Source organism: Nicotiana tabacum, chromosome 11, assembly GCF_000715075.1.
Source record: "Nicotiana tabacum cultivar K326 chromosome 11, ASM71507v2, whole genome shotgun sequence".
In the NCBI taxonomy this organism is placed as follows: domain Eukaryota; kingdom Viridiplantae; phylum Streptophyta; class Magnoliopsida; order Solanales; family Solanaceae; genus Nicotiana; species Nicotiana tabacum.
This window is the reverse complement of record NC_134090.1, coordinates 21215184-21243001: the sequence shown is the minus strand read 5'-3', so window position 1 is coordinate 21243001 and position 27818 is coordinate 21215184. Positions and strand designations below refer to the sequence as shown.

General features: G+C 34.3%; 3 protein-coding genes and 1 non-coding gene across 7 annotated transcripts; 2 read left to right on the top strand and 2 right to left on the bottom strand.

Moving 5' to 3' along the window:
* Positions 1–6132: 6132 nt before the first annotated feature.
* LOC107789501 (protein SUPPRESSOR OF K(+) TRANSPORT GROWTH DEFECT 1) lies at positions 6133–11582 on the top strand. 3 transcript variants are annotated; one of them, XM_016611326.2, is made up of 10 exons: positions 6199–6334; positions 6486–6615; positions 6814–7405; positions 8074–8179; positions 8785–8983; positions 10046–10117; positions 10203–10277; positions 10371–10469; positions 10600–10755; positions 11154–11582. In XM_016611326.2, exons 3-10 carry the CDS (start codon positions 6934–6936, stop codon positions 11277–11279), a joined length of 1305 nt encoding a protein of 434 aa, XP_016466812.1. In that variant the 5' UTR covers positions 6199–6334; positions 6486–6615; positions 6814–6933; the 3' UTR covers positions 11280–11582. The 3 variants fall into 3 exon arrangements, with proteins under 3 accessions (XP_016466811.1, XP_016466812.1, XP_016466814.1); XM_016611325.2 differs by lacking the exon at positions 6486–6615 and having other exon boundaries at positions 6133–6334; XM_016611328.2 differs by lacking the exons at positions 6199–6334; positions 6486–6615 and adding an exon at positions 6348–6485.
* Positions 11583–11653: 71 nt separating this feature from the next.
* TRNAK-CUU (transfer RNA lysine (anticodon CUU)) lies at positions 11654–11726 on the bottom strand. The gene has a single exon. It is a non-coding gene; the product is annotated as a tRNA-Lys (tRNA).
* Positions 11727–12247: 521 nt separating this feature from the next.
* LOC142165767 (uncharacterized) lies at positions 12248–13660 on the bottom strand. The gene is made up of 3 exons (XM_075224138.1): positions 13261–13660; positions 12488–13089; positions 12248–12370 (listed from the first exon to the last, which is right to left on the bottom strand). The coding sequence occupies exons 1-3, from the start codon at positions 13658–13660 to the stop codon at positions 12248–12250; spliced, it is 1125 nt and encodes a 374-aa protein (XP_075080239.1).
* A 4871-nt stretch (positions 13661–18531) lies between these two features.
* Positions 18532–23298, top strand: LOC107789499 (GDSL esterase/lipase At5g03610-like). Of its 2 annotated transcripts, none has more exons than XM_016611323.2 (5): positions 18532–18663; positions 18998–19201; positions 19928–20211; positions 21853–22159; positions 22937–23298. In XM_016611323.2, the coding sequence occupies exons 1-5, from the start codon at positions 18597–18599 to the stop codon at positions 23146–23148; spliced, it is 1074 nt and encodes a 357-aa protein (XP_016466809.1). In that variant the 5' UTR covers positions 18532–18596; the 3' UTR covers positions 23149–23298. The 2 variants fall into 2 exon arrangements, with proteins under 2 accessions (XP_016466809.1, XP_016466810.1); XM_016611324.2 differs by having other exon boundaries at positions 18567–18687.
* Positions 23299–27818: the final 4520 nt, after the last annotated feature.

Here is a 27818-nt window from a genome sequence, read left to right as displayed (position 1 = left end):
CCCATGTTCCTGAGAACCTCGTGGCAGCTGTCTAGATAATCCTGGGGATCCTCAATAGATGCACCGCTAAAAGTAGTAGTGAAGAGCTTGGTGAACCTATCCAGCCTCCACAAAGCATCGGCAGACATAGCTGCTCCATCACCGGTCTAAGCTACCACACCCGACTGAATTGCTCCAACTGGCTGAACCGCAAGAGTCTAAATCTGGGGAGCTACCTGCTCCGGAGTGCGAGTAGTAGGAGTCTAGGCTCCTCCTCCAGCCTGAGAGATGGTTGGTGCTTCAAGAAGCTAGCCTGCTCGGGCGACACTCTCCATGAGGCCCACTAAATGGACCAGAGCATCCTGAAGAACTTGGGTAACAATAAACCCCTCTGGGACCTGAGCTGGGCCCACCGGAACTGCTGGGGTCGGAACCTCATCATCAAAATCAACCTGAGGCTCCGCCGCTGGTGCTGTTGCTCGGGGCTGAGCTCTGCCCCTACCTCGGCCTCTAGCACGGCCTCGGCCTCGCCCTCTGCCCCTCGTGGAAGGTGCTACTGGGGATCGGGCTGCTAGTCAGTGGATGAGGAAGCACGTGTTCTCATCATATACAAAAGAATAGAGTAGAAATTCAATTAGCATTGAGGAACCAAACTGCACGATAGGAAATAATAAATGTGAAGTTCTTCCTAACTCTGTAGCTTCTGGGGATAAACACAGACGTCTCCGTACCGATCCCTCAGACTCTACTAAGCTTGTTTGTGAACTGTGAGACCCATGTAACTTAGAGCTCTGATACCAACTTGTCACGACCCGAATTTCCCATCCTCGGGAATCGTGATAGCGCCTACTAATGTGAGATAGGAAGCCAAACCTTTAATCTAATTACTTCATTAACCAATTATTTCTTTTTAACAATTATAAGAAGATAACGTGGTAACAGCGAAAATTCAATTTAAGCGGAAGACAACAATAAAATTTATGAAAAATGCATCTATTACAAATACTTAAGCCTTAACCACCCAAAACCTGGTGTCACAGACTGTCTAAGAGATTACTACATACAAAATCTAAAGAAAATGACAATACACTGTTTCTGGATAAAAGAAAAATAAAATAGGAAATAGGAATAGAGGAGACGTCAGGGCCTGCGGACGCCTGCAGGTCTACCTTGGATCTCCGCGTTGACTGAAGGTAGCCTCCACACTACGGTCCAAAAGCTGTTTCGGGATCTGCACATAGTGCAGAGTGTAGTATCAGCACAACCGACCCCATGTGTTGGTAAGTGTCTAGCCTAACCTCGGCGAAGTAGTGACGAGGCTAGGACCAGACTACTAAATAAACCTGTGCAGTTATATAATATACAGTGGATTGTAAAGCAGAATACATAAATAAAGATGGAAGGGGAAAATGCTTCAGGGAAAACAGGTAAAACAGAATATCAAGAGAACTATAAAGGAATCAAAATCCAACCACTAACAAGAATAAGGAAAATAAAGGCAGATTTCACTTTCTTTTCACATCTTGTTGCAGGCGTGCAACCTATCCCATTTCCTGTATCTCGTGGAAGGCTTGCGACCCGCTCCCATTTTATTTATCTCGTGGCAGGCGTGCCACCCACTCCATTTCATTTATCTCGTGGTAGGCGTACCACCCGCTCCCATTTCATTTATCTTGTCGTAGGCATACTACCTGCTCACATTTTATTATATCTTGTGGTAGGTGTACCACTCACTCCTATTTTATTATATCTTATAGTAGGCGTACCACCCGCTCCCATTTCATAATATCTTGTGGTAGGCGTACCACCCGCTCCCATTTTATTATATCTTATGGTAGGCGTACCACCCACTTCCATTTCATTATATCTTCTAGTAGGCGTACCACCCGCTCCAATTTACAAACCAACAATAATCACAAGGAATCTAGGCAAGGGAACAAGAGCAATATAACAACTTCCCGGCAAGGGAACAATGATATTTCAACAACATCTCAACAAGGGAACAATACTATCAAAACAAACATCCCGACAAGGGAACAATGGTGATAATAACGTATGAAGCGCAATAAACCACAATGGAGTCATAACAATTATAATACAGACTCACGGGCATGCTTGACACCAACGTATAGATACTCGTCACCATGTTTATACGTCGTACTCTATAATTAACATGTAGCAAATAAGACACAACACCTAATCCCTTAAGCTAAGGTTAGACCAAACATTACCTCGATGCCACGAACACAATTCACGATTCAACTATAGCTTTACCCCTTCATTCCACCACTGATTCGCTCGTATCTAGTCACAAGTTACTTAATTACATCAATAAATGTTAAATGAATCAATTTGAATGCATGAAAATGAATTTTTCAAAGTTTTACCCAAAAAGTCAAAAATCGCCTCCAAGCCCACATGGTCAAAACCCGGGGTTAGAACCAAAACCCGATTACCCATTCCCCCACGAACTCAAATATATAATTTATTTTGAAATCGGACCTCAAATCGAGGTCCAAATCCCCAATTTTTGAAAAACCTAGGTTCTACCCAAAACACCCAATTTTCCCTATGAAAATCATTAGTTTTGAGTTGAAATCATGTTAAAAGATGTTAAGGAGTGAAGAAAATGAGTTAGAAATCACTTACCAACGTTTTAGAGAAGAAAGGTTGTTTGAAAAATCGCCTCTTATGTTTTTGGGATTTTGAAAAATGAAAAATAACTGAAAATCCCATCTTAATATACTCATCTCAAACCCCCTGTGCTGACCGCACAAAATCAACTGCGGCCGCACAGCCTCTCAGACTCCCAATGCAGACCGCACAAAATCAACTGCGGCCGCACAGCCTCTCAAACTCCCTGTGCAGACCGCACAAAATTAACTGTGGCCGCACGGTCACTAGTGAACCTGTGCGGACCGCACAAGATCCACTACGGCCGCACAACCACCAGTGCGGATCGCACTAGCAGGTTCAGAGAGCTGCAGTTTTTTTTTCTGAACCTACAATAGCCATGTTTAAGCCTAAGACACCCCGAAACTCACCCGAGCCCTCGGGGCTCCAAAACAAATATACACACAACGTCAAAAACATCGTATGGACCTACTCGTGCGATCACATCATCAAAATAATATGAAAAATCATAAATTAAACCTCAACATTTTAATCAAGAACTCTCAAAGTTCATAACTCTCCAACCGGAAGTCCAACTCACGTCAAATAAACTCCGTTATTCACCAAACTTTACAGACAACATATATAAATCATATCGAACTTGTACCGGGCTCTGGAACCATAATACGGGCCCGATACCACAGGTTTCACATAACATTTCACTTTTAAAAATCTTTATATTTTTCAGAAAATAATTTCTTTTAAAAATTCATTTCTCGGGCTTGGGACCTCGGAATTCATTTTTAAGCATACGCCCAAGTCCCATATTTTACTGCGGACCTCCCAGGATCGTCGGAACACGGATCCGGGTTCGTTTGCTAAGAATGTTGACCAAAGTCAACCATAATCAATTTTTTTAACTCTAAAATTTCTATTTCTCATATTTTTACATAGAAGGCTTTACGGATATAGGTCCAGACCACGTACGTAAATCAAGGTGGGGTAAAATGGAGGTTTTTTAGGCCTCGGAACACTAAATTCACTTGCAACATAAGTGATGACCTTTTGGGTCATCACAAAATGTGCCTAGTAGCACCAAAGTCTATCAACCAATCTCTCACATTGGTCACACTATTTAATTGGAAAATGATGGCAACAACTATATTATCCGCTTTAGTCAAATTTAATTTTGACTTAGTGAGATTATCATTTATCCCAACTCTTCTCTTGCATTGAGGTGTATTTTTCTTGAAGGTTTTAATATTAGCATTAGATATGTAACCATGTCTATTTGTCAAAGTTGTGGATGCAATAACGTATTTGCAATACCATAAATATCTGACAGGACAACTGAAATAGTAGCAGCGGAGACAATACCTAAATTAGTAGCACCATCATAAATTTTTGTAGTGGTATTACTTGCCATAGTTTCTTAGATTGTAGGAAAACAACACGTGAAAAGAATAACAATAATATTATTTGAGCGAAAATACACCAATTGGCTTGAGTCGTGCTAGGAACTGTCCTAAAAACTATTTCAGCAATGTGAAATATTTACTCAGGATTAAACAGGCCTACCTTTATTTAAGAGGATACATGAATCAGCAAATATTAATAATAAATCCACCAAGTTGGAAGAGAAAGAGCAACTAATATCTTATGTCAATTAAAATATTATAAAAGAAGAAATTAGAAGGAGAAGAACGTATAGGAGAGAAAGAAGATAGAAGAATTTCTTCTTTTGCTAATGATTACTAATGATGAGCTCTTCTTGGTTTTTGGATGATGGAAGAATGATGGCTAATTATGGTTATATATAGGCCTATGGAAAGCTTCTGCACAAGATAAGTGTTGTGCTTACTTGTCAAATTTTCTTCATGCAAGATGCCAGAATATCTCATGCGAAATATCACTTGGCTTAGTAAGGCCATTTGTCAAACAATCTTTTAAAGTAATGCCACATGTAAAAAGTCTTTTGACACACTACCAACAATTATCAACAAAATCCTTTTCTTTATCATCTTTTGCTGGTCGGAAATGGAGTTTTGCTTGAAATTTCGGCCAGTGAAATAGTTTAGATTCTACTTCAAGTTGAAAAAGAAAGAAATTAATGAAGTCGGGGTGCTTCATTTATATGAACATGACAGTGGCAGAATAAGGGAATCAATGGAGTTTTTCTGTGGGTTCTATCTGCTATTGTTGTTGAGGTATTAGAGGAGGAATCATTGACACTTCTACTATAACTTAACTGGTGCAAGATAGATAACCCATTTCAGATATCAATCAAAATAAAATTAAAGAAATTCGGGATTTTCTTAAAGAATGGGAAAAGGGGTATTTTAAGAGGGTACTCTGCGGTTAATCGAAGATAAAAGAATAGTGGAGATGGGAAGGGGACGATGGGGTGGAAAAGCCTTTTTCTAGCTCTTCTTCGGATTCCCTATCGATGCATGTATGCCTACGTCGAAGAAAGAAAAGGAATCATTAGAAATTTTCATAGACCGTGACATTAAAGCTGAATTCTCCTTTGACTCAATCTTTAATTGAAATATTAGTATAAGAGATAAGTGGGGAGGTGAGGAGGATTTGTTTCTGATTTATTTTTATTCATTTAAATATTATCAATTGGGATATAAACTATATTTTTTTTCCTTGAGTTATGACACGTGTCACAATTTAATTAGCGCATGTCGTACAATCAAAAAAAGGGGTCAAAAATATTCGAACTAACTTTTATCTTTTCTTATACTTTGGGTCTAATCTCAATCAGCATTAGGTAACGGAAGGTAATTTCAAAATATAGTCAAAAAATATTTTAGAACTTTTTCCTCAAAATGTTTCATACATGGATTTACTCGTTTCACTTATATAGTTTTCTTAACGGTAAGGACAAAAACGCAAAGTTATCAACAGAGTGTGATTGTGTGAATGAACCCAACGTATAATAATGAAAAGTAAAATTGAGCAGTTAATGAAGAAACAAATACTATTATAGAAATATTAGTGGGTCCAAATAAAAGGTTATTTATCTCTCCACTTGCATTCTTAATTATTGAAATACGTAAATCAGAATTGATATTTGTTTCATGCATGCAAAAATGACAATTATGTGGACCAATTTCAAAACTATGATTAAAGAAAGTTGGATGTTGTAATCCAACTAATGATTTAAAGAATGATGTAACAAACCAATTTCCTATTGATCATAATCTAAAATTGGTTAGGAAAAAAAAAAAGAGTAATGAAAAAAATTACTTTCTTTCATCTCAATGTACGAGATCTTTTTTAATTTGTAGAATAAAATAATAATTTTGATATTTAAAAATAATTTTAATTTTTTACTCTTAATAAAATAACTTATAATCATACAAGTATTTATATCTTATTTCAAAATAGAACTTTTTAATTTTTTTTTAAATATTTTCAATCAAATTAATTAGCAAGGAAACTTTCTTTCCTTTATTTTTACGACGAAACCGCAAGGAAACTAAAAATAAAAAGAAACAGTATATAAGGAGAAAACCCAAAAAAAAAAAAAAAAAAAAAAGGAAAGGAGGAGGAATTGCCAGAGTGCCTTTGCTGGAATTTGGAAGTTGGACACCACCAAATCCCGATTCCAAACTCTCAATTTAATAACTATTCCTTCTCTGAATTTTCCAAACTTTAACGCGTCCGCTGAAAAGCTGAATCCTACACATATTTTTCTTTTTTTCAATTGGAGCTGCAATTTGCTATTTCAAAGGTTTGTTTTATTTCTTTACCCTCAATTTCAATTACCCTTTTCATAGTTGGTTTTGGATTTGCCTTTGCATATATATTACTTATTGATCATATAAAGTATAACTCTATTTAATCCGATCAAGTTATATATGTCGTTTTCATGAAATTTTCAGGTAATTCTGAACTGGGTTTTGTTATTTTTTGATCAGATGCAGAAGGGGTGGTTTTTATTTTGAAGAAATAGTTAAATAGATAAGAAATTGGCTTCTGTTTGAGTGGTTTTTGGTGAACAGGACTTTAAAGGTTTGAGCTTGATATCAAATTTCAAACTAGAATTGTTGATTGATCCAATTAAGTTATATATGTTGTTTTATTGAAATACATAGATATTTTGTGAACTGAGTTTCTTTGGTTTTGATCATATGCAATAATGGTTGTTGTTTTTGAAAAAGTAGTTAAACATAGTAACTTGGCTTTTACTGACTGGTTTTTGGTGAACAGGAAATCATAATCTTGAAAAGTAGTTGGGAGGGTTGAGATATAGTTTGTTGCTCGTGGGTTCGGGTTTTTTGGTCAAAAGTTTCAAGCTTTGAATTTTGCATGAGAGTTTGTGAATAAAAGATGTATAGCAATTTCAAGGAGCAGGCAGTAGCTTATGTGAAGCAAGCAGTTGAGGAAGATAATGCTGGAAATTATGCAAAGGCGTTCTCGCTGTATATGAATGCTTTGGAGTATTTTAAAACACATTTGAAGTATGAGAAGAATCCCAAGATTAAGGAAGCGATTACACAGAAATTTGTGGAGTATTTGAGGAGGGCTGAAGAGATTCGTGCTGTGCTAGATGAGGGAGGAGGCGGGCCACCAGCATCCAATGGAGATGCTGCTGTTGCATCACGTGCAAAGTCAAAGCCAAAGAATGGAGGAGCAGAGGGTGATGATGCAGAGAATGTAAAGTTAAGAGCTGGACTTAATTCCGCTATTATAAGGGAAAAGCCTAATGTGAAGTGGAACGACGTAGCAGGGCTTGAGAGTGCCAAGCAGGCATTGCAGGAGGCTGTTATACTGCCGGTTAAGTTTCCTCAGTTTTTCACTGGTTAGTCCTCCCCTTTTTTCCTGTGTTTCTGTACATAAATTAGTTTCAAGATTGATATAAATAAGTGAACTAAGGTTTAAAATGTGATATCATTCCTCTGGCTCTAACTGCAATTCTTAATTTTTTATCGCTGTAATTTCTTCCCTAAACAATGGTTATTGCTTTGAAATTGGAAGTGAATGTTCTGTTGGTGAAACACTAATTGACATAATTGCTTGGTCTCTGTAGTGAAGGAATTTGTGTGACCTACTAGTAACTACTTGCCTCATAATATCATGTCTGATAAGAATTACTTTATCGGCTAATTAACTGGAATAATCGGATGACAAATACCAAGATTACATTTGATTCACGGGATAGATGATCCTCACAAGAAAGAAAGCGACTAACTTATGATTGGCTTCATAATAAGTGACACTATTAAAAGCCTTATCAAACAAAGCTTTACACTACTAAAAGTAACCAAACAAAAAGGTTATAAACACTAACCATGAGTCCATTATGGTATTTAGTTGGAGATTCTAATGAAGGTTTTTAGATTGCAACTTCAAGAGTCATGCCACTTCCTTACGAGAGGTCAAGAACTGTATGAAAATATACATAGAAGTCCTTTATGTTCATAGCTTCTTGAGTTAACATTCCTGTTTCATTGTGCATTTTCTTATCAGGCAAGCGTCGACCGTGGAGAGCCTTTTTGTTATATGGCCCGCCTGGAACAGGAAAGTCATACCTAGCAAAAGCTGTTGCTACAGAAGCTGATTCTACCTTTTTCAGGTAACGCGATGAAACTGGTGCGCGAGATTCAGATTCTTCTGCATTCTATTAATGGCAAATGATATATTTTATTCACCACATCTCCTTATCCATTTGCCGTTGCATCACTTTGGAACTCTACCTTTGGAGAAAGATATGCTTTCAGTTCCAATTAGTGGGAATGCGTTGTGTATGTACTAGTGTCCACAGGACAGCCCGATGCACAAAGCATCCCGCATTCATGCAGGGTACAGGGAAGGACCGCACCCCAAGGGTATGATGTAGACAACCTACCCTCATGCAAGCATTTGTGGTTGCTTCCGCCACTCGAACCTGTGACTTATAGGTCTATGGAGACAACTTTACCAATATATATATTAGTGTCCATGATCGTTAGATGCAAAAACATTGAATGAAAGTAAATGTAAGGACATAAAAAGTGAAAACATTTGCTTGTTATCCATTTCCCCTTCATCAGTCTCCCATGCTCAGCATGCAAAGACACACTGCCTAGGCGAGGAAGAGTTAGAGAGACTAGGAATCAATGTTTTATTCAACCTAGTATATTTGACTGCTTTAAAAAACAAATACCATGCATATGAAATTGTCCTTTTTCGGCTATGCAGTGTTTCTTCGTCAGACCTTGTCTCAAAGTGGATGGGTGAAAGTGAAAAACTTGTGTCAAATCTATTCCAAATGGCCCGAGAAAGTTCTCCTTCAATTGTATTCATAGACGAAATTGATTCCTTATGTGGCCAAAGAGGTGAGGGTAGTGAGAGTGAAGCATCGAGACGTATCAAAACTGAGCTTCTTGTACAGATGCAGGTAATTTCTGTTCTGAGGATATATCGCAACTGCTTTCTTGATTCTTTGAGTTCTTATTTTCAACTATTTAGCTACTGCCAGAATTTATTCCTAAGCAAACTAGTCATAGATTTTTTGCTTGGAGTTACATAGGCAAAGTTGTTAGATATTAGACATTATATCGTAGTTTGGTTTGGGATTTGAGAACAAATTTATTCAATAGGATAGGGCTTCGAGTCTTTTTATTTTTTTTATTTTTTATTTTTTGGTATGAAGTTCAGAGTTTTTAAGCAATTGTGCCGGAGTTAAGAGATCTCAGAGTTTTGGTGCTTCCTTTGGCTTAGACTACAATTACAAAGAAGCAATTCCTTCAGCTTCCTTTCCTCGTGCCGATGCTTTTCAGTCTGAGTATAGGCGTAGTTTCAAAAAATTTCAAGCCTCGTTTGTTCTTAGACCTTTTCTCAGCCATCATGCAACATAAAGCCTTTTCATTCTATCATTCCCTAGCCTTGTTTGCAGTGCATTTTCAGTATTTTAAACCCTATAACTACTCTGAACGTTTCATTACAGTATTGAAGTTCTCTCTATTCCTGTCAACACTCAGAGCTTGCAAAAATGAGTTTATCTAAGATGATACAAGGAAAATTTTCAAATAATTAGTTATGGACCCTTCCAGAATACTTTTGTGGACATTAGTCAATAAGAATCAGACATATTTAAAGAATAAAATAAAAGGTATATTGAGGGGAAAAAAAGGAAACCCCCAGGTTGGTTGAACATTGACTGCAAGATTTTAGAATACGTCTCTGGAAAGGATAAGTTCTGACATTGGGGTTCCCCTATGTTTAAATTGTGGTGACATATATCAAAAAGATTTTTAGGTCCTTCCTACTTTTTCCCTTTTGCTAAATCTTACGCCTGGACAACATCACGCCGTTCATGGAAATTTCCTGGGGGAATCTGGTATTACCTGCAGCGAACTTTTACATGCATCTCTATTTCTATTTTTCTTCTATTGCTTACTTCTAAATTGCAAAGTACTTCCCATATTGCTTTATGCTGACTATCTACAATGCCTTCTAGGGTGTAGGGCACGATGATGACAAAAAAGTTCTTGTTCTTGCAGCGACAAATACTCCCTACTCATTAGACCAGGTTAGAAGGGTCTATCAACACTCCTTAACTTCATGTTTTGTTAGAGTTATTTCTCCGTTCCTGTCTAACGAGTAGCTTTCCTCAGGCTATTAGGCGGAGATTTGACAAAAGAATATACATCCCCCTACCAGATTTGAAGGCAAGGCAGCACATGTTCAAGGTACATGGGAATATTTTAAGCATATCAGGAATCCTCTCGGAGCATTGATCTCAGATGTTGCGACATACTAATCTTATTTACGTTCATGAGCAGGTACATTTAGGAGACACCCCTCACAACTTGACAGAAAGTGATTTTGAGCAACTAGCTCGGAAAACAGAAGGTTTTTCAGGTTCAGACATTTCTGTATGTGTAAGTATCGTACTTTTTTAAAGTGTTTTTATTGAATACTAGCTGGTCTAATATTCCAAAGAAATACGGTCAGCAATGCTTCTCAAAGGTAGCTGAAGTTGCTCTTTTCTCATCTTCCTTTAAATGACAGGTAAATGAAGTCTTGTTTGAACCTGTACGTAAAACTCAGGATGCTGAGTTTTTCATTAAGACCCGTGATGGGTTGTGGGTGCCTTGTGGACCTAGACAACCAGGTGCCATTCAGACTAATATGCAGGAGCTTGCCGCACAAGGGCTAGCCTCAAAGGTAATGACGTAGGTTGCTTCTAACAGATATGACGACGGCAACATTCTGATACTACTTGTAGTCATGCCTTCTATAATGCTCCCCGTACTATGCCATGTGTTAACTCTGCAAAAAAAATTTCATACTATATGCAATTGAAATTTACGTCATACTTGGCACTGTAGATGCAATCGTCTCACAAAAATATTACAATAAGTCAAGCATAAAATAGTTTTTCAAGTCTGTTAAGCCAAACTTCTGAACAAAAAAAGAAAAACAAAGTGGAGAAGTGATTGAGACACTATTATAATAGATATCCAACGTTATGATGGGTCAAGCTAATAATTGACACCATTATAAAGTAACTAATGCAGTATGGTTGTTTGTTGATTACCAATTACTGATTGATATTTTTGCAGATAACACCACCGCCAATCAGCATAAGAGATTTTGACAGAGTACTATGGAAACAGAAGCCAACAGTAAGCAAAGCAGATCTTGAGGTGCACGAGAGATTCACGAAGGAATTCGGTGAGGAAGGATGAATGCTCTTTGGTTTTCTATGCAAAATTGTGTAACTATTATTGCACCGATATAATGTTTAGTCAAATGATAAAACCTGACAGCCGTGTGATAAATAGAAATAATCAGTCATGGTTCTTACTTTAAGGACCATTGAGCTGATGTTCAGGCAGTTCAGCGGCTGCCGCCTTTGCTTTGCTGTACAGCTTCATGTTATTTTGTCAAAAAGCATTTTATGTAATTTTACTCGTTCAGACCATCCTTTAAGGTAAAGGAACATCAATAGTTGTGATGGAACGAAAGAAATGTGGTTTTTTTTTTCACAACTGACATTAGTTGTTTTGTGTGGTGGGTCCACTTTGTGGTGAGATGTAAGGCAGAAAATAAAAAAAATCCACGCCCACCGTGGGGCTCGAACCCACGACCACAAGGTTAAGAGCCTTGCGCTCTACCAACTGAGCTAGACGGGCTTTGCTTCCAAGCACACGTGTTAACCTTATATTACGGAGGAATGGGCTTTTGAACCTTTGACCCATTCGCGTATTAGTACGAGAAAGATGGAACAAGATAGCAACCCTAGCTAAAAGCAAAGGCACAATAAACACACGAGGGCGTTAGCACAATAGAGGCCAATCATCTGCAGTTCTACATACAGAACGAAAAATCATTAGGACAATTTACAGGATTCTGTGATAAAGATTGTCACTGCATGCAGTGCGGATGTAGTTAGAATGTACAGTTTCAATTGAACTTAACATTTTCGACACTTAACCTAAAGGAATTTTTACATTCCGGGCATATGAGAAACTATATTATATGGATGTAGTGAGGGGCGGCTGTAGAGAATGGAATACGGGTTCCCGGGAACCCAGTAACTCTTGCGTAAACTCTGTATTTATATTAAAAATTTATTAAATATTTATAAATATCTAAATGTGAACCCAGTTATTATTGCATATTAATTTAAAATTACGGTAGGAACCCATAAGCCTCAAATTCTGGATCCGCCTCTGGATGTAGTCTGTTGAAGCCTACATCTCTTGTTTTCAAGACAAACAATATAGCGCCTCACACTATCTAGTACTGTATGGATGTAGTCTGTTGAAGCCCTCTCCTACGATTACATTACAAACAAAAAAACAATTCATATACGGTTTAATTCAAAATATCTACAAATTATCTACATTGTCCTGTATAAATTAATTTGATGCAATAAATAATCAGATCTTACTTTAAGCTTGTGCGACAATGTTCTGTTGTTATCCAACTCTTTGTTGAATTTGAACTCAAGGTATGTGAATGTACCATTTGCTTTCAATAACTTTTCCTTCGTCCAACGTTCAAGAAGGGTCCTCATATACTCTAATAGTTCTACTATCGGCAGCTCTCTTGCATATTTTGTTACAGCATTCAACGACTCTGCAATGTTTGATATCATAGTCCAAGTTCTGTTCACCGTAGCATGTACTCGAGACCATCTATGATAGCCAATATCGTATAAATATGCTTTAACACGGGGGTCAATCTCTTCAATCTTTGACATCCTTTCATTAAATTCATCAAGCATGTATGACTGTGTCGTGGCAAAGTACAATTCACTTAACTTTAGATGTCCCTTCTTGAACTTTGCCCATATATTTGTCCAAATATGCCACATGCAAGAATAATCGGGATAAACAATAGATGTTGCCTTCAAGATACTCTCATTACGATCCGAAACAACACACATATTTGGTCTTTCACCATATGCATGTTTGAATTGCTCAAAAAACCACTTCCATGATGCGTCATTTTCTGAATCAACAACAGCATATGCCAATGGTAATATGGTACCTACATTATGTGAAAAAAATCAATTAATTGGCTACACGAAAAATGCAGAAGAAGATATATACATACAAACTACAACTTTTCTACAATATATTTACAATATATCGACAAAAAATTTACAAGTACTACAAAAAATATACAAGCTACAATATTTCTACAATAAAACTTCAATACCTGTTGCATCCATTGTACTAGTTGTTAGCATTATTCCCCTGTATGCTGACTTTAAGAAGGTCCCATCAACTACTACAACTGGCCTATAATACTCCCAACCACTGATTGACGTACAATTCGCAACAAATACATACAAGAAGCAGTCATCGTCCGTCTTCTTCAATTTAACTACAGACCCCGGATAAGTCTTCTCCAGAATATACAAATAACTAGGCAATTTGCTGTAGGAGTCAGCAGGATGGCCTCTCAAAAACTGTAAAGCCTTTTCCTTTGCTCTCCAAGCTTGCATGTAGGTTAGATTCACGCCGTGTTCAGACAACATGCCAAATTGTATGTCTTTTGGTGTGTAAATTGTCTTATGATCAGAATATTTTGGAATAACCATGCTACCAACTACCATGGCAGTAGGTTTGCGTTGTATGAATGTATTGTCCATTAAAGAGCATGTGTGCTTGTTGCAATTGTTTGATTGTCTTGGTATACTTGTCCGACTTCAATAAAACTTGGTGTACTATCTGTTATTATTATACTTTCATATTCCTCTATAACGGGAGACGTTGGCATATCAAGTAACTTTAGTGTTCCAGACGAACCTGCACAAAAATAAAGATAAATACTGTTATGAACAGTTTGTAGAAATTTTGTAGATAATTTATAGAAACATTGACATTCTGTATTTCATATTAATTTTTCAAATGATATGTATTGTTATTGTAGAATAAATGTAGAAATTTTGTAGATATTATGAGAATCCATACTGATATATATAGATTTACTCTGACATGTGGTTTATTTGTAGTTAAAATGTAGATAAAGTGTAGGGTATTGACATACAACCAAAATTTGATAGAAAAATTAACAAGCCAAACCTACAGCTGTGTTCTCATTGGTGATACTCAATTCCATATTGAAATCACGAACAATTATACATAGCGGATATGATCCTAAGTTTTTGTTTTCCTTTTTCGTCTCCATGTATACACGAACACCCATATCGTTCCTAATTTCTATTGGAGGACAATGCTTGGTGACAATGTATTTGATTTCTATAATTTTTTCGGATGTATCGATCATTAATTGCTGTGCTATTGTAGAAATCAATAGACTATAACTCGCATCTTCATCGACTACAATGCCATCGACCTAAAATTCTCTAAATCTCGCATAGCTATCCCAATTCTCATTCAGTTGTAGCATAATTGGAATTTTGGACATAATTATTTTTGTTGCAGAAGAATTATAGAAAATTTAGTCGTTTTTTATTTTTGTGAAATCAGAAAAAAAGTTGAAACAGGGTGTTTCGCAAAAACAGAGTAGCTAAATTTAAAACGAAACCGACAATAATTATTAATGTGCGTGATTTGCGTTGTAGAAGATCTGGAAGAATATTTAATTCTCCAATTTTAGCGCGTCTAAATAAGGAAGCCTACAGCTACAATGATTTCTTATTTAATGAATTGTCTATATTTTATAGAAATACTATTAGCATGGCGGATAATATGCAAACTATGAACATATTTAGTAATATAATTTCCTATATGGTATAGGAACGAAAATTTTCCATTTTAAATTAGTAAATATCAAATTCCAAATTTTTTGAAACCAAGATAAGTGGGCTCTAGTCATTTCTAACAGATTGTAGATCCTTCCTAACAACTTTCTTCCATTTTCTTTGTGATTAAGTAATAAATATTAAACCGATATTAAAATATCCTTTTTGATTGTACATAAATTAATTACTTCAACTTTCTTGGGAAAAAAATACTTTTTAGTTCTTTATAAAAAAAAAAGATATTTCAATTAGTTTGATGAACTTAAGCTATCTCAACACGCCCACTATAACCTATTATTTACCACTACACAGAGAGTTGTTAGTTCTTAATTTTTTTTAAAAAAACAATTATTGACGAACGAAAAAATCCCAATCTAATGGGGTTTTTGCATTTATATCCGATTTTGGGGTCACAATTGAACCTATATCCACTTTGCAAAAAAATTTGTAAGCTTACCCACTTTACGACCAATTTCAGACTTATCAGGTCTGAAGTTAAAAAAAAATATTCTGAAGTGAAAAAAAAGTGCACTTCAGATGCACTTAAGACCAAATAGGTCTGAAGTGCAACCAATGGTTTCATGCACTTAATGTCAATAAGTCTAAAATGAAAAATTGCACTTCAAATGCACTCAAGGCCAAAAGGTCTGAAGTGCAACAAACGTTTTCCTACACTTAAGACCAATAAGCCTGAAGTGACAAATTGCACTCCAGTTGCACTTAAGGTTAAATAGATCTGAAGTACAACCAATGGTTTCATGCACTTAAGGCCAATAAGTCTGAAGTGAAAATTTGCACTTCAGATTCACTTAAGGCCAAAAGGTCTTAAGTGCAACAAACATTTCCGACACTTAAGTCCAATAAGTAGGAGGTGAAAAATTACACTTTTGATGCACTTAAGGCCAAAAGGTTTGAAGTGCAAAAAACGTTTCCTACACTTAAAGACAATAAGTCTGAAGTGAAAAATTGCACTTCAGATGCACTTAAAGCCAAAAGGTTTGAAGTGCAACCAATGTTTTCATGCACTTAATGCCAAATAAGCTTGAAGTGCAAATTGCCCAAAAATAGAAATTTGTTCTTCGAATTTTAATAACCTAATATACGACTTAATACTTCAAGGTACTCCAAATGAGTTCAAATTTGAAACATAACTTCCAAATATCATCAAGAACAAATCTCAATCATCAATAAATCCAACGAACCCATTTTGTAATTAAGAAAAAGAAAAAGAAGAAATCCTAAGGAATAGTAAAAAATAAAACGCCACAACAGTTCACCACTATAAAACATTATAAATTACCTTAAATATATTCACAAACACCATATAAAATCATTGTTACCCGAAAAAGAAAGAGGATAGTTGCTGGGCGGAATTGGCACAGTGAGCCACTTCTAGAGTTGTTTAAATGATAGTCCATATTTGGGAAGTATATAAATTTTAACCACTTGTATTATTAATTAACGACTAATATGAAAAATTAGGGGTGTCAAATTGGCAAGTTGGGCTGGTTCTGGAAGGGTCAAAATGGGCTGAGTCAATAAATGAGCGGGGCAGGTCAATGACTCACCCAAAAGTTACTTAGGCTTAGATGGGTTGGGTCAAGATGGGCTAAAATTTGGGTCATAACTCAACCCGTCCAACTCTATCAAGCTTTAATTAATGTGTGTTATTTTCTTATGAATTGTTTAATTATCAAGTAATATTTTTTTTCTTTTGTTATAATCATATATAACATATCAAACAAAAAATAGAATTAATTTAAAGATATTTTAGCAAAGTTACTCACTGATCAATTTGGACTACAATTAGCCTAACTTTAGATGGCTATATCAAAATGGACTAAGTTCAATAAATGAGCGAGTCAATGATCGACCCAACCTTAAGCGGGTCAAATGAATTTGGGCTCAAATTGCCACCCTTACAGAAAAGAGAACTGGGATTTGTTTCAAGCATTGTTGGTTTGAAGATCAGAGACTTGCGTCTTTTATTTCCCTCTTGCTTCTACTTCATTGTTATTTTCTTCAAAACTGCCTGTAGTTCTTGACATGTTTTTATAGGTCAAGATACAAATATTTGATTTTATATACTCATATACTTATAATTGGTATGTGGAGTTCTTGGATCGATGTTAGTCTCTTAGGATCAGAGAATATGTTTGTATAAGATATTTGTTCTCATTCAATAATTATTTTAGATCTGCCTTTGAGGTTTTAAAACTTCTTCGACTATCTTCGCTGCTTAAATTCCCTACACCCACATTGTTATTATGATGCTTTGCTATACACATATATATTCTCGTGTTCAAACTTTTAAATAATTAACTTACTTTTCTTTCTTGTTCATTCCATTTCGTTTAAAATGCTGCCCTGTAAATACCAACTCAGCTTAGGGTGTTTATGGTATAACGAAAATGTTTTCACAAGAAAATATTTTCTTGGAAAACAAGTAATAATCTTATTCATTTTCCGGTGTTTGGTACGCAAATTAAGGAAAATAACTTCTCAAGAGTATTCATAAACAATTTAAATACAATAAACATGAAGCCATAAACTTTCAAACCAATAACCTTCTGAACCCACAAATTTCACAAACTTCCGAACCACTGAACTTTCGAAACCGCGAACTTTCGAACCCGTAAACTTTATAATTTCTAAACCTGTAAACTTCCAAACACATAAACCTCCAAACTCATAACTTTGGAACTTGTAAAATTTTGAACCTGTAAACCGAAAGATAGAAAAAACTAAACTGAAAATATATATATAAAAAAAAAATTCCGGGGGGAGGGGGGAGGGGTAGGGTTTGGCAGGGTAGGAGGGGTGAGTGGTGCAGAAAAACAAAAAAACAGAAATTTAAAATTACAAAAAAAGGTAAAAAAAAATAATTTTTTTGCAGAGGGAGGGGGTAGTAGGGTGGGTGGTGACGGAAAGAAAAATTAAAATTTGAAAAAAAAAACCTTTTTAGAGGAGGTGGGGTGGGTAGGCGTGGGGTGGGGTTGGGTGGTGGGTGTGGGGTGGGTAGCAGGGTGGGTGGTGACGGAAAGAAAAATTGAAATTTGAAAAAAAAAACTCTTTAGAGAGGGTGGGGAATAGGGTGAGAATGTTGAGAAGGAGTTTTGGAAAATGTTTTCTTTCTCTTCTCTTGATAAGCAAAACATTTTCCTCCAATTAGAAGAAAATGAGTTCATAAGGAAAATATTTTCCAAAACATTTAAGTCAACCAAATATGAAAAAATTAGAAAATATTTTCCTTTCGTACCAAACACACCCTTAATGTTGCAACTTTTCTTTAATAGTGAACCTGTTTAAGCATAACCAAGAAGAAGGGGAAAAAAAAAGAGGACTTGATTTTAGTTTAAGAGACTAGAGTGTCCCATTTTTTCTCGTAAATAGAGATATCAAGGTTTCTTGAAAGAATGACCAGAGAAAGAAGATATGGTTAGTTTAGAAGCTTACTTGTGATTTTCTAAAATAAGTAAATGTTGGACTAACTAATGAAGGAAATATGGAAATCTTCTATTTGGTTTTTGAACCAGCGAGGGAGCTAGGAAATGTAATTAACCCTAGTTTCACGCTAAGTTAGTAATTTTGTTACACGTAGCATGACAAATAAAAGACCCTCTATACATATATCCTTATCTCATTCTATTCTTGTTGCCTTACATGTTATGATCTTTAACGTTTAACAACTCAATAAAATTTCCATCCCCCCCCCCCCCCTCAAAATTGAAAGACTGGCTTTAATTTGCAGGGAGCACCATTGAGTTCTTACAGATTCACTCAAATGGAAAACAAAGCTTGCTTCATCTGGTGTTTATGTATCTTCACTTACATGACCCTTTTTCCGGCAGGTTAATCATCTAAGCATATATACGGTTAGATATACATTTCAGAACTTACGTACCATTAAGTCTATGTTGGATCCGCAACTACTCAAAGGTGGATCCAACTATATATATATATATATATGTTTGCAAATATCGGCAAAATTTTGTAGTACATAATAAGCATATATACAGTTAGATATACATTTAAGAAGTTACTCTCTCGATTAGAACCACGATAATGTAACATTTAAAACCTTAGATATGCATGTCCATGCACCCACCTTTCCCTAACATATTTTTTCTGATGTTTGGACTTCATAATAATTGTAGCATGTCTTGCTCTTTTACTTTGTTGCAGTGGACATGTTTGATCTGAAGGTTGATGCTGGACTCAAACGACACAATGGGAAACATAAGCTGTTTGTTTTCGGAGACTCGTACGTAGATACAGGGAATTGGCCAAAATCAATGTCTACTTCTTGGAAAGAACCTTATGGCCTCACTTACCCTGGTTCTCCTTCCGGCAGATTTTCCGACGGCCTCGTTCTCACTGATTTTATTGGTACTTTTCCCTCAATAAAGCTTATCAAACAGAATCAATTTAGAGATACTTCTAATTATCCTTTTTCTCTTCTTTTTTTTCTTTTTCTTTTGGACAATTAATACATTTTTTTTCCACACAGTGATTATACCAAACCATAGTAAATTTACTTGTTTATACTATCAATTGAGGTGAAAATGTATATTAACTAACTGAGCTTTAGTGATAGCTCATGTCATTTATGTACCGAATTGATGTAAATATGATTGTGGATAAAAAAATTCTTATTACAATATATCCTTAAATTTACTCTCTTCATTTCAATTCATGTGACATTATACTATTATTAACTATATTCTAAGAGCGATATATTTTTATATTTGAAAATAATTCAAGTTTAGGATTAATATATGAATGAACTTCGAAAATGCATGTCAAAGAATTTAATTATTAATTCATATTCAGCTGAAGTGTACTTTTTCCGGGCACAAGATTCTCAAAACATTATGCTCTGATCTTTCCGAGTTTAATAGAAAACTTCCTTAATTTGTAGGCTTGGATATTTTATGTATATATTACAGAACATAATTTTTTAAACGCGAATATTAAATTATCAATATTATTTTTAATTATTTTCTTCACTTGTCCTCCACTATTACCATGAGTTTTTTAAAAATTTCATCTATTTCCTTTGGGATATCATAATGTAAGCTAATTAAACATGTTGCTATGACTTTCTAAATGCAGCTTCATTCCTTGGCATAAGATCACCTCTACCTTATACTAAGAAGGGATCTGATAGGAAATCATCAGTAAAAGCTGGAGTGAATTTTGCATATGGAGGCACAGGTGTATTCAACACATTTGTTAACCAACCAAATATGACCACACAAATAAATTATTTTCAGCAGCTAATAATTCAAGAAGAAGAGGTGTATACAAAAGAGGAAATGAGTTCCTCCATTGCTCTTGTATCTGTGGCAGGCAATGATTATGCTACTTTCTTAACCAAAAATGGAAACAATATGAAGGTAAGTTTGTTAAACTAACCCCTAGGCCCTACCTATATATCAAGACTTGTTTGGTGATCAATATGGCCTTATTTTCTTGCTTTTGCTAGCTAACAAGTGTCTTCATCCTGCATAATTGATGGCGAAGCAACAATGTATTGGTTAGGGAAGAAAATTGATTAGACGTTAATTGTGGTAAATACTAATTACTGGTTTACACCAAACTGTATTGATTTATCTTGGCTAATTAATCAATGATCGAAGTGGTAATATATACTCCTAATTAACCATAGTTAAGTGATAGAAATGGATGTGCGAGAAGGATATGATACATCTACTGGCTTGGTGGTGTGAGTAAATTTTTTTGCTCTTGATCTCGTTACTTGTTTGATGAAAAATTGTTCTATATTTTTCTTTATACTCCATTTATTTGTTTTCAGTCCCAAATATTAGTCCTTTTAGTAAACTGGATTTGTTTTGAAGTATTTGACGTTTAAAAAAGAAGAAGTCATTTATTATATTTTTCAGAATCTACCCTTATATGATTCTAATTAGTGGAGTGTTAATTTACTAAGACATTTAACAATTGATAGTTTAGACATATATTCGATGATTAAATTTATTAAATGTAGCGGCGTAATGTTACATTGACCGGGGAATTAGTAACTCTAAAATGTTTTCAATATGAAACATTTATACCTTGTGCTGAAGCTTGATTTAGATTATTTTGTTTAATGTGTATAAGTTAAAAGTTACAAGTAAACTTTCACTTTTCATTCTTCTTTTATTTGTATAGGTTCTAATAGGGGTATTCAGACCGAACCGGAAAACTGCACTAAATCAAACCAAACCAATTAAAAAACCCGATTAGATTTGGTTTGACTTGGTTTGGTATTGAATAAAAAAAACCGAACCAAACCGACATATAAATATATAAATTTTATTTATATTTTTAAGACTTTATAGTGAATTTTTTCTTTAGAAAATGTAGAAATATTTGGGATCCTCTCATGTTTAACCTTGAAAGAAGTAAATTAACGAAAAATTATTGGTAGATAACTAAGAAAATAACTATCACGTGTTACTAAAAAAATTCTCCCATTAGAATATTTTAATTAAATAATATGTTTGTCAATTTTTTCCATATTTACTAAACATATATTCACTTATCAAAACTTTATTGAAATAATATTCATGTAACAAAAAAAACGAAAATCCGAAAAACCCGACAAAACCGAACCAATCCAAACCGATATAGTTGATTTAGTTTGATGTTGATAAAAACCGAACCAACCTGATACATGTACACCCCTAGGTCCTAACATGTTTTGGGAACCCATCAACCTTTCACTTTTTATCAAGATTATGTTAAACAGAGATTGTTGATTCATGAGGAATATAGTATAATGGTAGAACTAGTACTCCTTATCATGTTTTTTTGTTTTGTTTCTCACTTAGGATTGGTAACTGCTTTAGGACTCTGACTAATTCAAATTTACACAAAGTTCCATGTTGGGAATAAAACACTCCCTTATTTTTTTATTTTTTTATTTTTGCGGTTGGAAACTTATCCTATAAAAAATCCATTAAGTTTATTGGAATTAGTTATTGCTTATAAAACTAAAATGTAAACATTTTAATTTACATTTTTTCTCTGTGTAGGACTTGGGTGATTTAACTAAATCAATAATAAGTCAACTTGAATTAAACCTTAGACGCATACATGGATTGGGAGTTTCAAAAGTAGGCATCACAGCAATGGAACCAATAGGATGTTTGCCGAGAATGACTGCTGTTTCTTCCTATGAGAATTGCAGTGATTCTGCAACTTCTCTCTCAAGATTTCACAATGAAATTCTGCAGCAAACTATAGAGAAGCTCAATAATCAAACTGGTAAACCAGTTTTCGTCATTCTTGATCTCTACAGTGCCTTCATGTCTGCCTTAAACATACAGCAAAGCCATCCAGGTAATTTATGCATTAATATATATCACCACTTAAACTCTTGCAGCCGATCACTATGAGTTTTTGAGTTAATTTTAACGTACGATCGCTAGACGTTATCTACTATAATCGTAAAGTAACAAAAAAAAATTTTATCAATTGAACCATAAGCAGTGATTGCTCAATAAAAACAAATCATTAGTAGGATAAATTTCCAACATTGAGCCATGACACGTTACTCACCACATCAGCTTTTTGTCACTCTGTAAATTCCACGTTAATTAGAAGAAGAAAAAAAGAGTTTCGCAGTATAAGAAGTTTGACTATCCGTATTCTATAGGGAATTTTTCACTTTTAATATGCGCCAGAAACTATTTACATTCGTAGTCAAAAAGTGTATAAAATTTGTATAATTTTTATATATAACATACATAATATATATAAAGAGAAAAATATATATTTTTTCAGCTATTATTTTGAGAACAGCTATACAATGTTATTTCCTTATTATTTTATAAGACAATCAGTTAAAAACATTTAAGTGAAACAAAAAAAAAATTGAATTCCTTTTTTTTTTCTTTTAGAAATTAAAGGGTGCCAGCGAAGATTTCACATCTAAAGTGTAGCAATCAAACGTAAATTTAGCCCTTCATTCTGCACCTTAAATATGCACCATTTAGCAGTTTTGTAATGTATTTGATTATTTTTATTTATTGATTTGGACCATAATAATCTCTCTTTCCTTTTTTTTTCCTTCCCATATCATGACATGTATATGATTCAATTCAATATAAATATTAGGAAATTCATCAAACTTTGAGAATCCACTGAAACCATGTTGCATGGGGACGAGCAGTGAGTATTCATGCGGAGACAAGAGGGGAACGACGAAGAAATATGTCGTATGTCGAAATCCACAGCTTTCATTTTTCTGGGATATTATTCATCCTTCTCAGCAAGGCTGGTTTGCTGTTTTTTCTGCTCTAAAGCCTTCTCTACGTTCCCTACTGTAAATCATAGGCTAGTCTGACAGAGGCAGAGCCAAGAATTAATTAAATTTATGAGTTGTTCCGAATTTGTCACTAAATCCATAGCTCGTTTTAATTATTGAGTTCACAATCAGATATTTTTATACATATTATTTAACAACTTTTTTTTATTGATACTGAATTCGTCCGAACCCGTTAACAATATATAGCTCCGCCCCGAGGCTAGATATCCCTTTGTTGCTACCTTTTCCTTTTTTACTTTCTATTTTCTTGGATAATTTGATGGTATGTTAAGTGTTGGTCAGTATGTTTGTGAAAAGGAAAAAAAAAAGAAGAAGAATCGTCGAGTTAGTTCAAAATTAATTAGTCCGTAGCAATTAAAGTATCTTTGATGAAACTCTACAATTTTCCCTTAATCTTTTAATCAGTCGTGAGTCCATTTGGAGCGTCATTAATTCACATATAATGAGTGAACTTTACTTAATTACTAGAATATTAACGTCACATAATTATTTTGGTCATAACTCGAGCAGGTTCATACGATGTTTTTCCACTTTCATTTATGATTAGTTCGAGTTTTAAGAGATTCGGGAGTGACTTGGAGCTCTTGGTTGATAAATGGAAGCTTTCAGTATGTTGAGAAAGTTAACCAAAGCCAACATCTTAGGTAAATGGGATTTGATTGGTGATTTCGTATAATAATTTTGGACTTATATAAATAAATAAATATATATATTCTAATCAAGTCTTGGGTGGCCTGAAAAGGATTCAACCTTTTGGTTGAATGTTAGCAATTTGAAGAACTTGTTTGACTTGGGATTGAATTCAGTATTACTTTTTTGATCCTTTGGATAGATCCATATAGGTTATTTGAACTTGTTAAAATGGTCTAAAAGGTGATCCAAAGGGCTTAAGAGTGATCAGATCTATCTTATGAAATTGTAAAATTGAAGAATTTAAGAGCCCGTTTGGACATAAATTTTTTCTCCTTTTTTCCAATTTTTTTTTTTTTACTTTTTTCCGAAATTAACGTTTGTTACTTTGTTCATAAAATTTTCTATTTTCACTTGAAGATGCATTTTAAAAAATTTTAAAATGTTGTTTTTCAAAATTTTCACTCAAAGCACTCACAAAACTTCAAAAACAACCCAAAATTATATTCATGTCCAAATACAACTCTAAATTTCAAATATCATTTTCACTTGAATTTTTTTTTATTCTATTTTGGAATTTTATAATTCTTATGTCCAAACGCCCACTAAGTGCACGTTTGGACATAAAATTTGATGGAAGATTTTCAAAAAAAAATTACTTTTTTCCAAAATTAGCATTTGTTTATAAAATTTTCAATTTTGACTTGAAGATGCATTTTGAAAATTTTCGAAAATTTGAAAAACTGCAAAAAGTTATTTTTCAAAATTTTCACTCAAATCACTTACAAAACTTCAAAAACAACCCAAACTAAAATCTATATCCAAACACAACTCTAAATTTCAAATACTATTTTCACTTAAAAAGAAATTCACCATTTTTCGAAATTTTACAATTTTTATGTCCAAACGCCTACTAAGCAAGTTCACAATTTGGTTTGGCTCCTCAGATGTGATATGTTGGATGTGTTTTGAGGCCTTAGACAAGTTTGTATATGGGATACGAACTAGTTGGGATAGTTGGACGATGTCCGAAGAGCTCGGGTGAGTTTTGAACAAGTTAGAACATTTTAGCACTTTGCTGATATTCTACAACTTCTGCAATGCAGAGGGCACTTTTCAGAGTGCTGATGTAATGCCTCGAATGCGGAGGCAATGGCCCGAGTGTTGGACAAGGGGGCAGAGTGGAGATTGCATTAGGGTCGCAACATGGAACTACAAATTTGTTAGTCTTACTTCATAAGCTTATATCCCCTAATCTATAAGGAATTTGGGGAAATTTTAAAATTGAAGAACTTAAGAGCCCGTTTGGACATAAATTTTTTTCCCCTTTTTTCCAAAAAATTTCACTTTTTCCCAAAATAAGCTTGTTCATAAAATTTTTAATTTTCACCTGAAGACGCATTTTGAAAATTTTCGAAAATTTGAAAAACTCTAAAATATTATTTTTCAAAATTTTCACTCACAAAACTTCAAAAACAACCCAAAATTATATTCATGTCCAAACACAACTTTAAATTTCAAATAACATTTTCACTTGAAAAAAAATTTCATCTTATTTTGGAATTTTACAATTCTTATATCCAAACGCCCACTAAGTGCTCGTTTGGACATAAAATTTGATGGAAGATTTTTCCAAAAAAAAATGCACTTTTTTTCAAAATCAGCATTTGTTCATAAAAAAAATTAATTTTCACTTGAAGATGCATTTTGAAAATTTTCGAAAATTTGAAAAGCTACAAAAAGCGGTTTTTCAAAATTTTCACTCAAATCACTCACAAAACTTCAAAAACTACCCAAACTAAAATCTATGTTCAAACACAACTCTAAATTTCAAATACCATTTTTCGAATTTTACAATTCTTATGTCCAAACGCCTACTAAGAAAGTTCATAATTTGGTTTGGATCCTTAGATGTGATATGTCGGATGTGTTTTGAGGCCTTAGACAAGTTTGTATATGGGATACGAACTAATGCTGTATTTTGTCCCGGGCCCGGGCCTTAGTGGGCCTAACGGGCCGGGCCTCGCGGTCCCGGGCTTCGTGGTCCCGGGCTCTGGCGGTCCCGGTCTTTGTGGGCTCAATGGGTGGAACCGGCCCGTGACGGGCCTAAGCCCACATGGTCCTGTGCTTAACGTGCCGGGCTCGTGGGCTTCGCGGGCCTAGCGGGCTTTTTTTTTTTTTAAGACAATTTCTTGTAGTATCATGGCTATATTAAAAATATATATGTAGTATATATGTATATCTAATTATTAAAGTGCTTGACGAAAAAGAAAATAACAAAACAATAGTAAAACACTAAATTGTCATGCATAATATATTTTCTTGTAGTATATTATATTGTATCTTATGTATATATATTCTCTTATATATTTTCTTTTAGTATATGTATTGTATCTTATGTATATATATTCGCATAATATATTTTCTTGTAGTATATATATTGTATCTTATGTATATATGTTCGCATAATATATTTTCTTGTAGTATATATATTGTATATTATGTATATATTGTAGCATAATATATTTTCTTTTAGTATATTATATTGTATCTTATGTATATATATTCTCTTATATATTTTCTTATAGTATATATATTGTATCTTATGTATATATATTCGCATAATATATTTTCTTGTAGTATATATATTGTATATTATGTATATATTGTAGCATAATATATTTTCTTGTAGTATATTATATTGTATCTTATGTATATATATTCTCTTATATATTTTCTTGTAGTATATATATTGTATCTTATGTATATATATTCTCTTATATATTTTCTTGTAGTATATATATTGTATCTTATGTATATATATTCGCATAATATATTTTCTTGTAGTATATATATTGTATCTTATGTATATATATTCGCATAATATATTTTCTTTTAGTATATATATTGTATATTATGTATATATATTCGCATAATATATTGTCTTGTAGTATATATATTGTATATTATGTATATATTTTCGCATAATATATTTTCTTGTAGTATATTATATTGTATCTTATGTATATATATTCTCTTATATATTTTCTTGTAGTATATATATTGTATATTATGTATATATTGTAGCTTATAAATAATTCTAAGTATAGACAAAGAAATATTGCGAAAAGAAGCTCATGGGTAGAAGCAATAAATTTTATTACCAAAAAATGACATATCTTTCTTAGTCATCCTTCCCCCAATGGAATGAGCACAACAAGGTACTAATACCACCATTAGAAGGAAAAAAACTAAGGAAGATGTGCCAAAATACAAGTTACATATTATTCTATGTATTATCTCTAACAAATCTCATAAATCCTTCAAGGTTCGGAGGAGGTTGCGTTGGTGGTGGTGGAAAAGAAGCTTGTTCATCACCACTTCCGGGCGAAGCCAAATCCTCCGCAAGTTCCGCTATCATTTCTTCATAAGCTTCATCTATCGCCGGTTGTGCTTCCGCAATTCCAAAGTTTCTTCTTTCCGAGCGGATCCAATCTCTAAACAATACTGATTTTTCCAAGCTATCCCTCATAGACGCTCTATGATCACCTATTTGCAGTCTTGCTTGACTGAAAGCGCTCTCTGATGCAACAGTTGAAGCTTGAATTGATAAAATATCCCGAGCCATCCTTGCAAGAACAGGAAAATATTTTTCTCTTGCCTTCCACCATTCCAAAAGATCAAAAAAGCCGTCTGGATTCTCCTTTTCAAGTCCCTGAGATAAATAAACTTGAAGCTCATTTAGATGTGAAGTTTCATCATAATTTTCACCTTGAGACCCCCTGAACTCCGTCCAAGATTTAAGAGCTTTTAAGCCCGCAACTCTTTTAGAGGATTGTGAGCTAGACGAAGTAGGGGTTGGAATAGTTGGCCTAGCATGCTCTAAGGCAAGTTGATAAGCATTATAAACTGTTTGAGCGTTAATCTTAATTGAAGCTTTTGCATCTGCAAGTGTCGCAATTTCCTCATTTGAAAGATCTAAAGCCTTATAAATATTTGAATACCAAAAATGAGGACCTCCCAATTTCATTGTAGGATTTA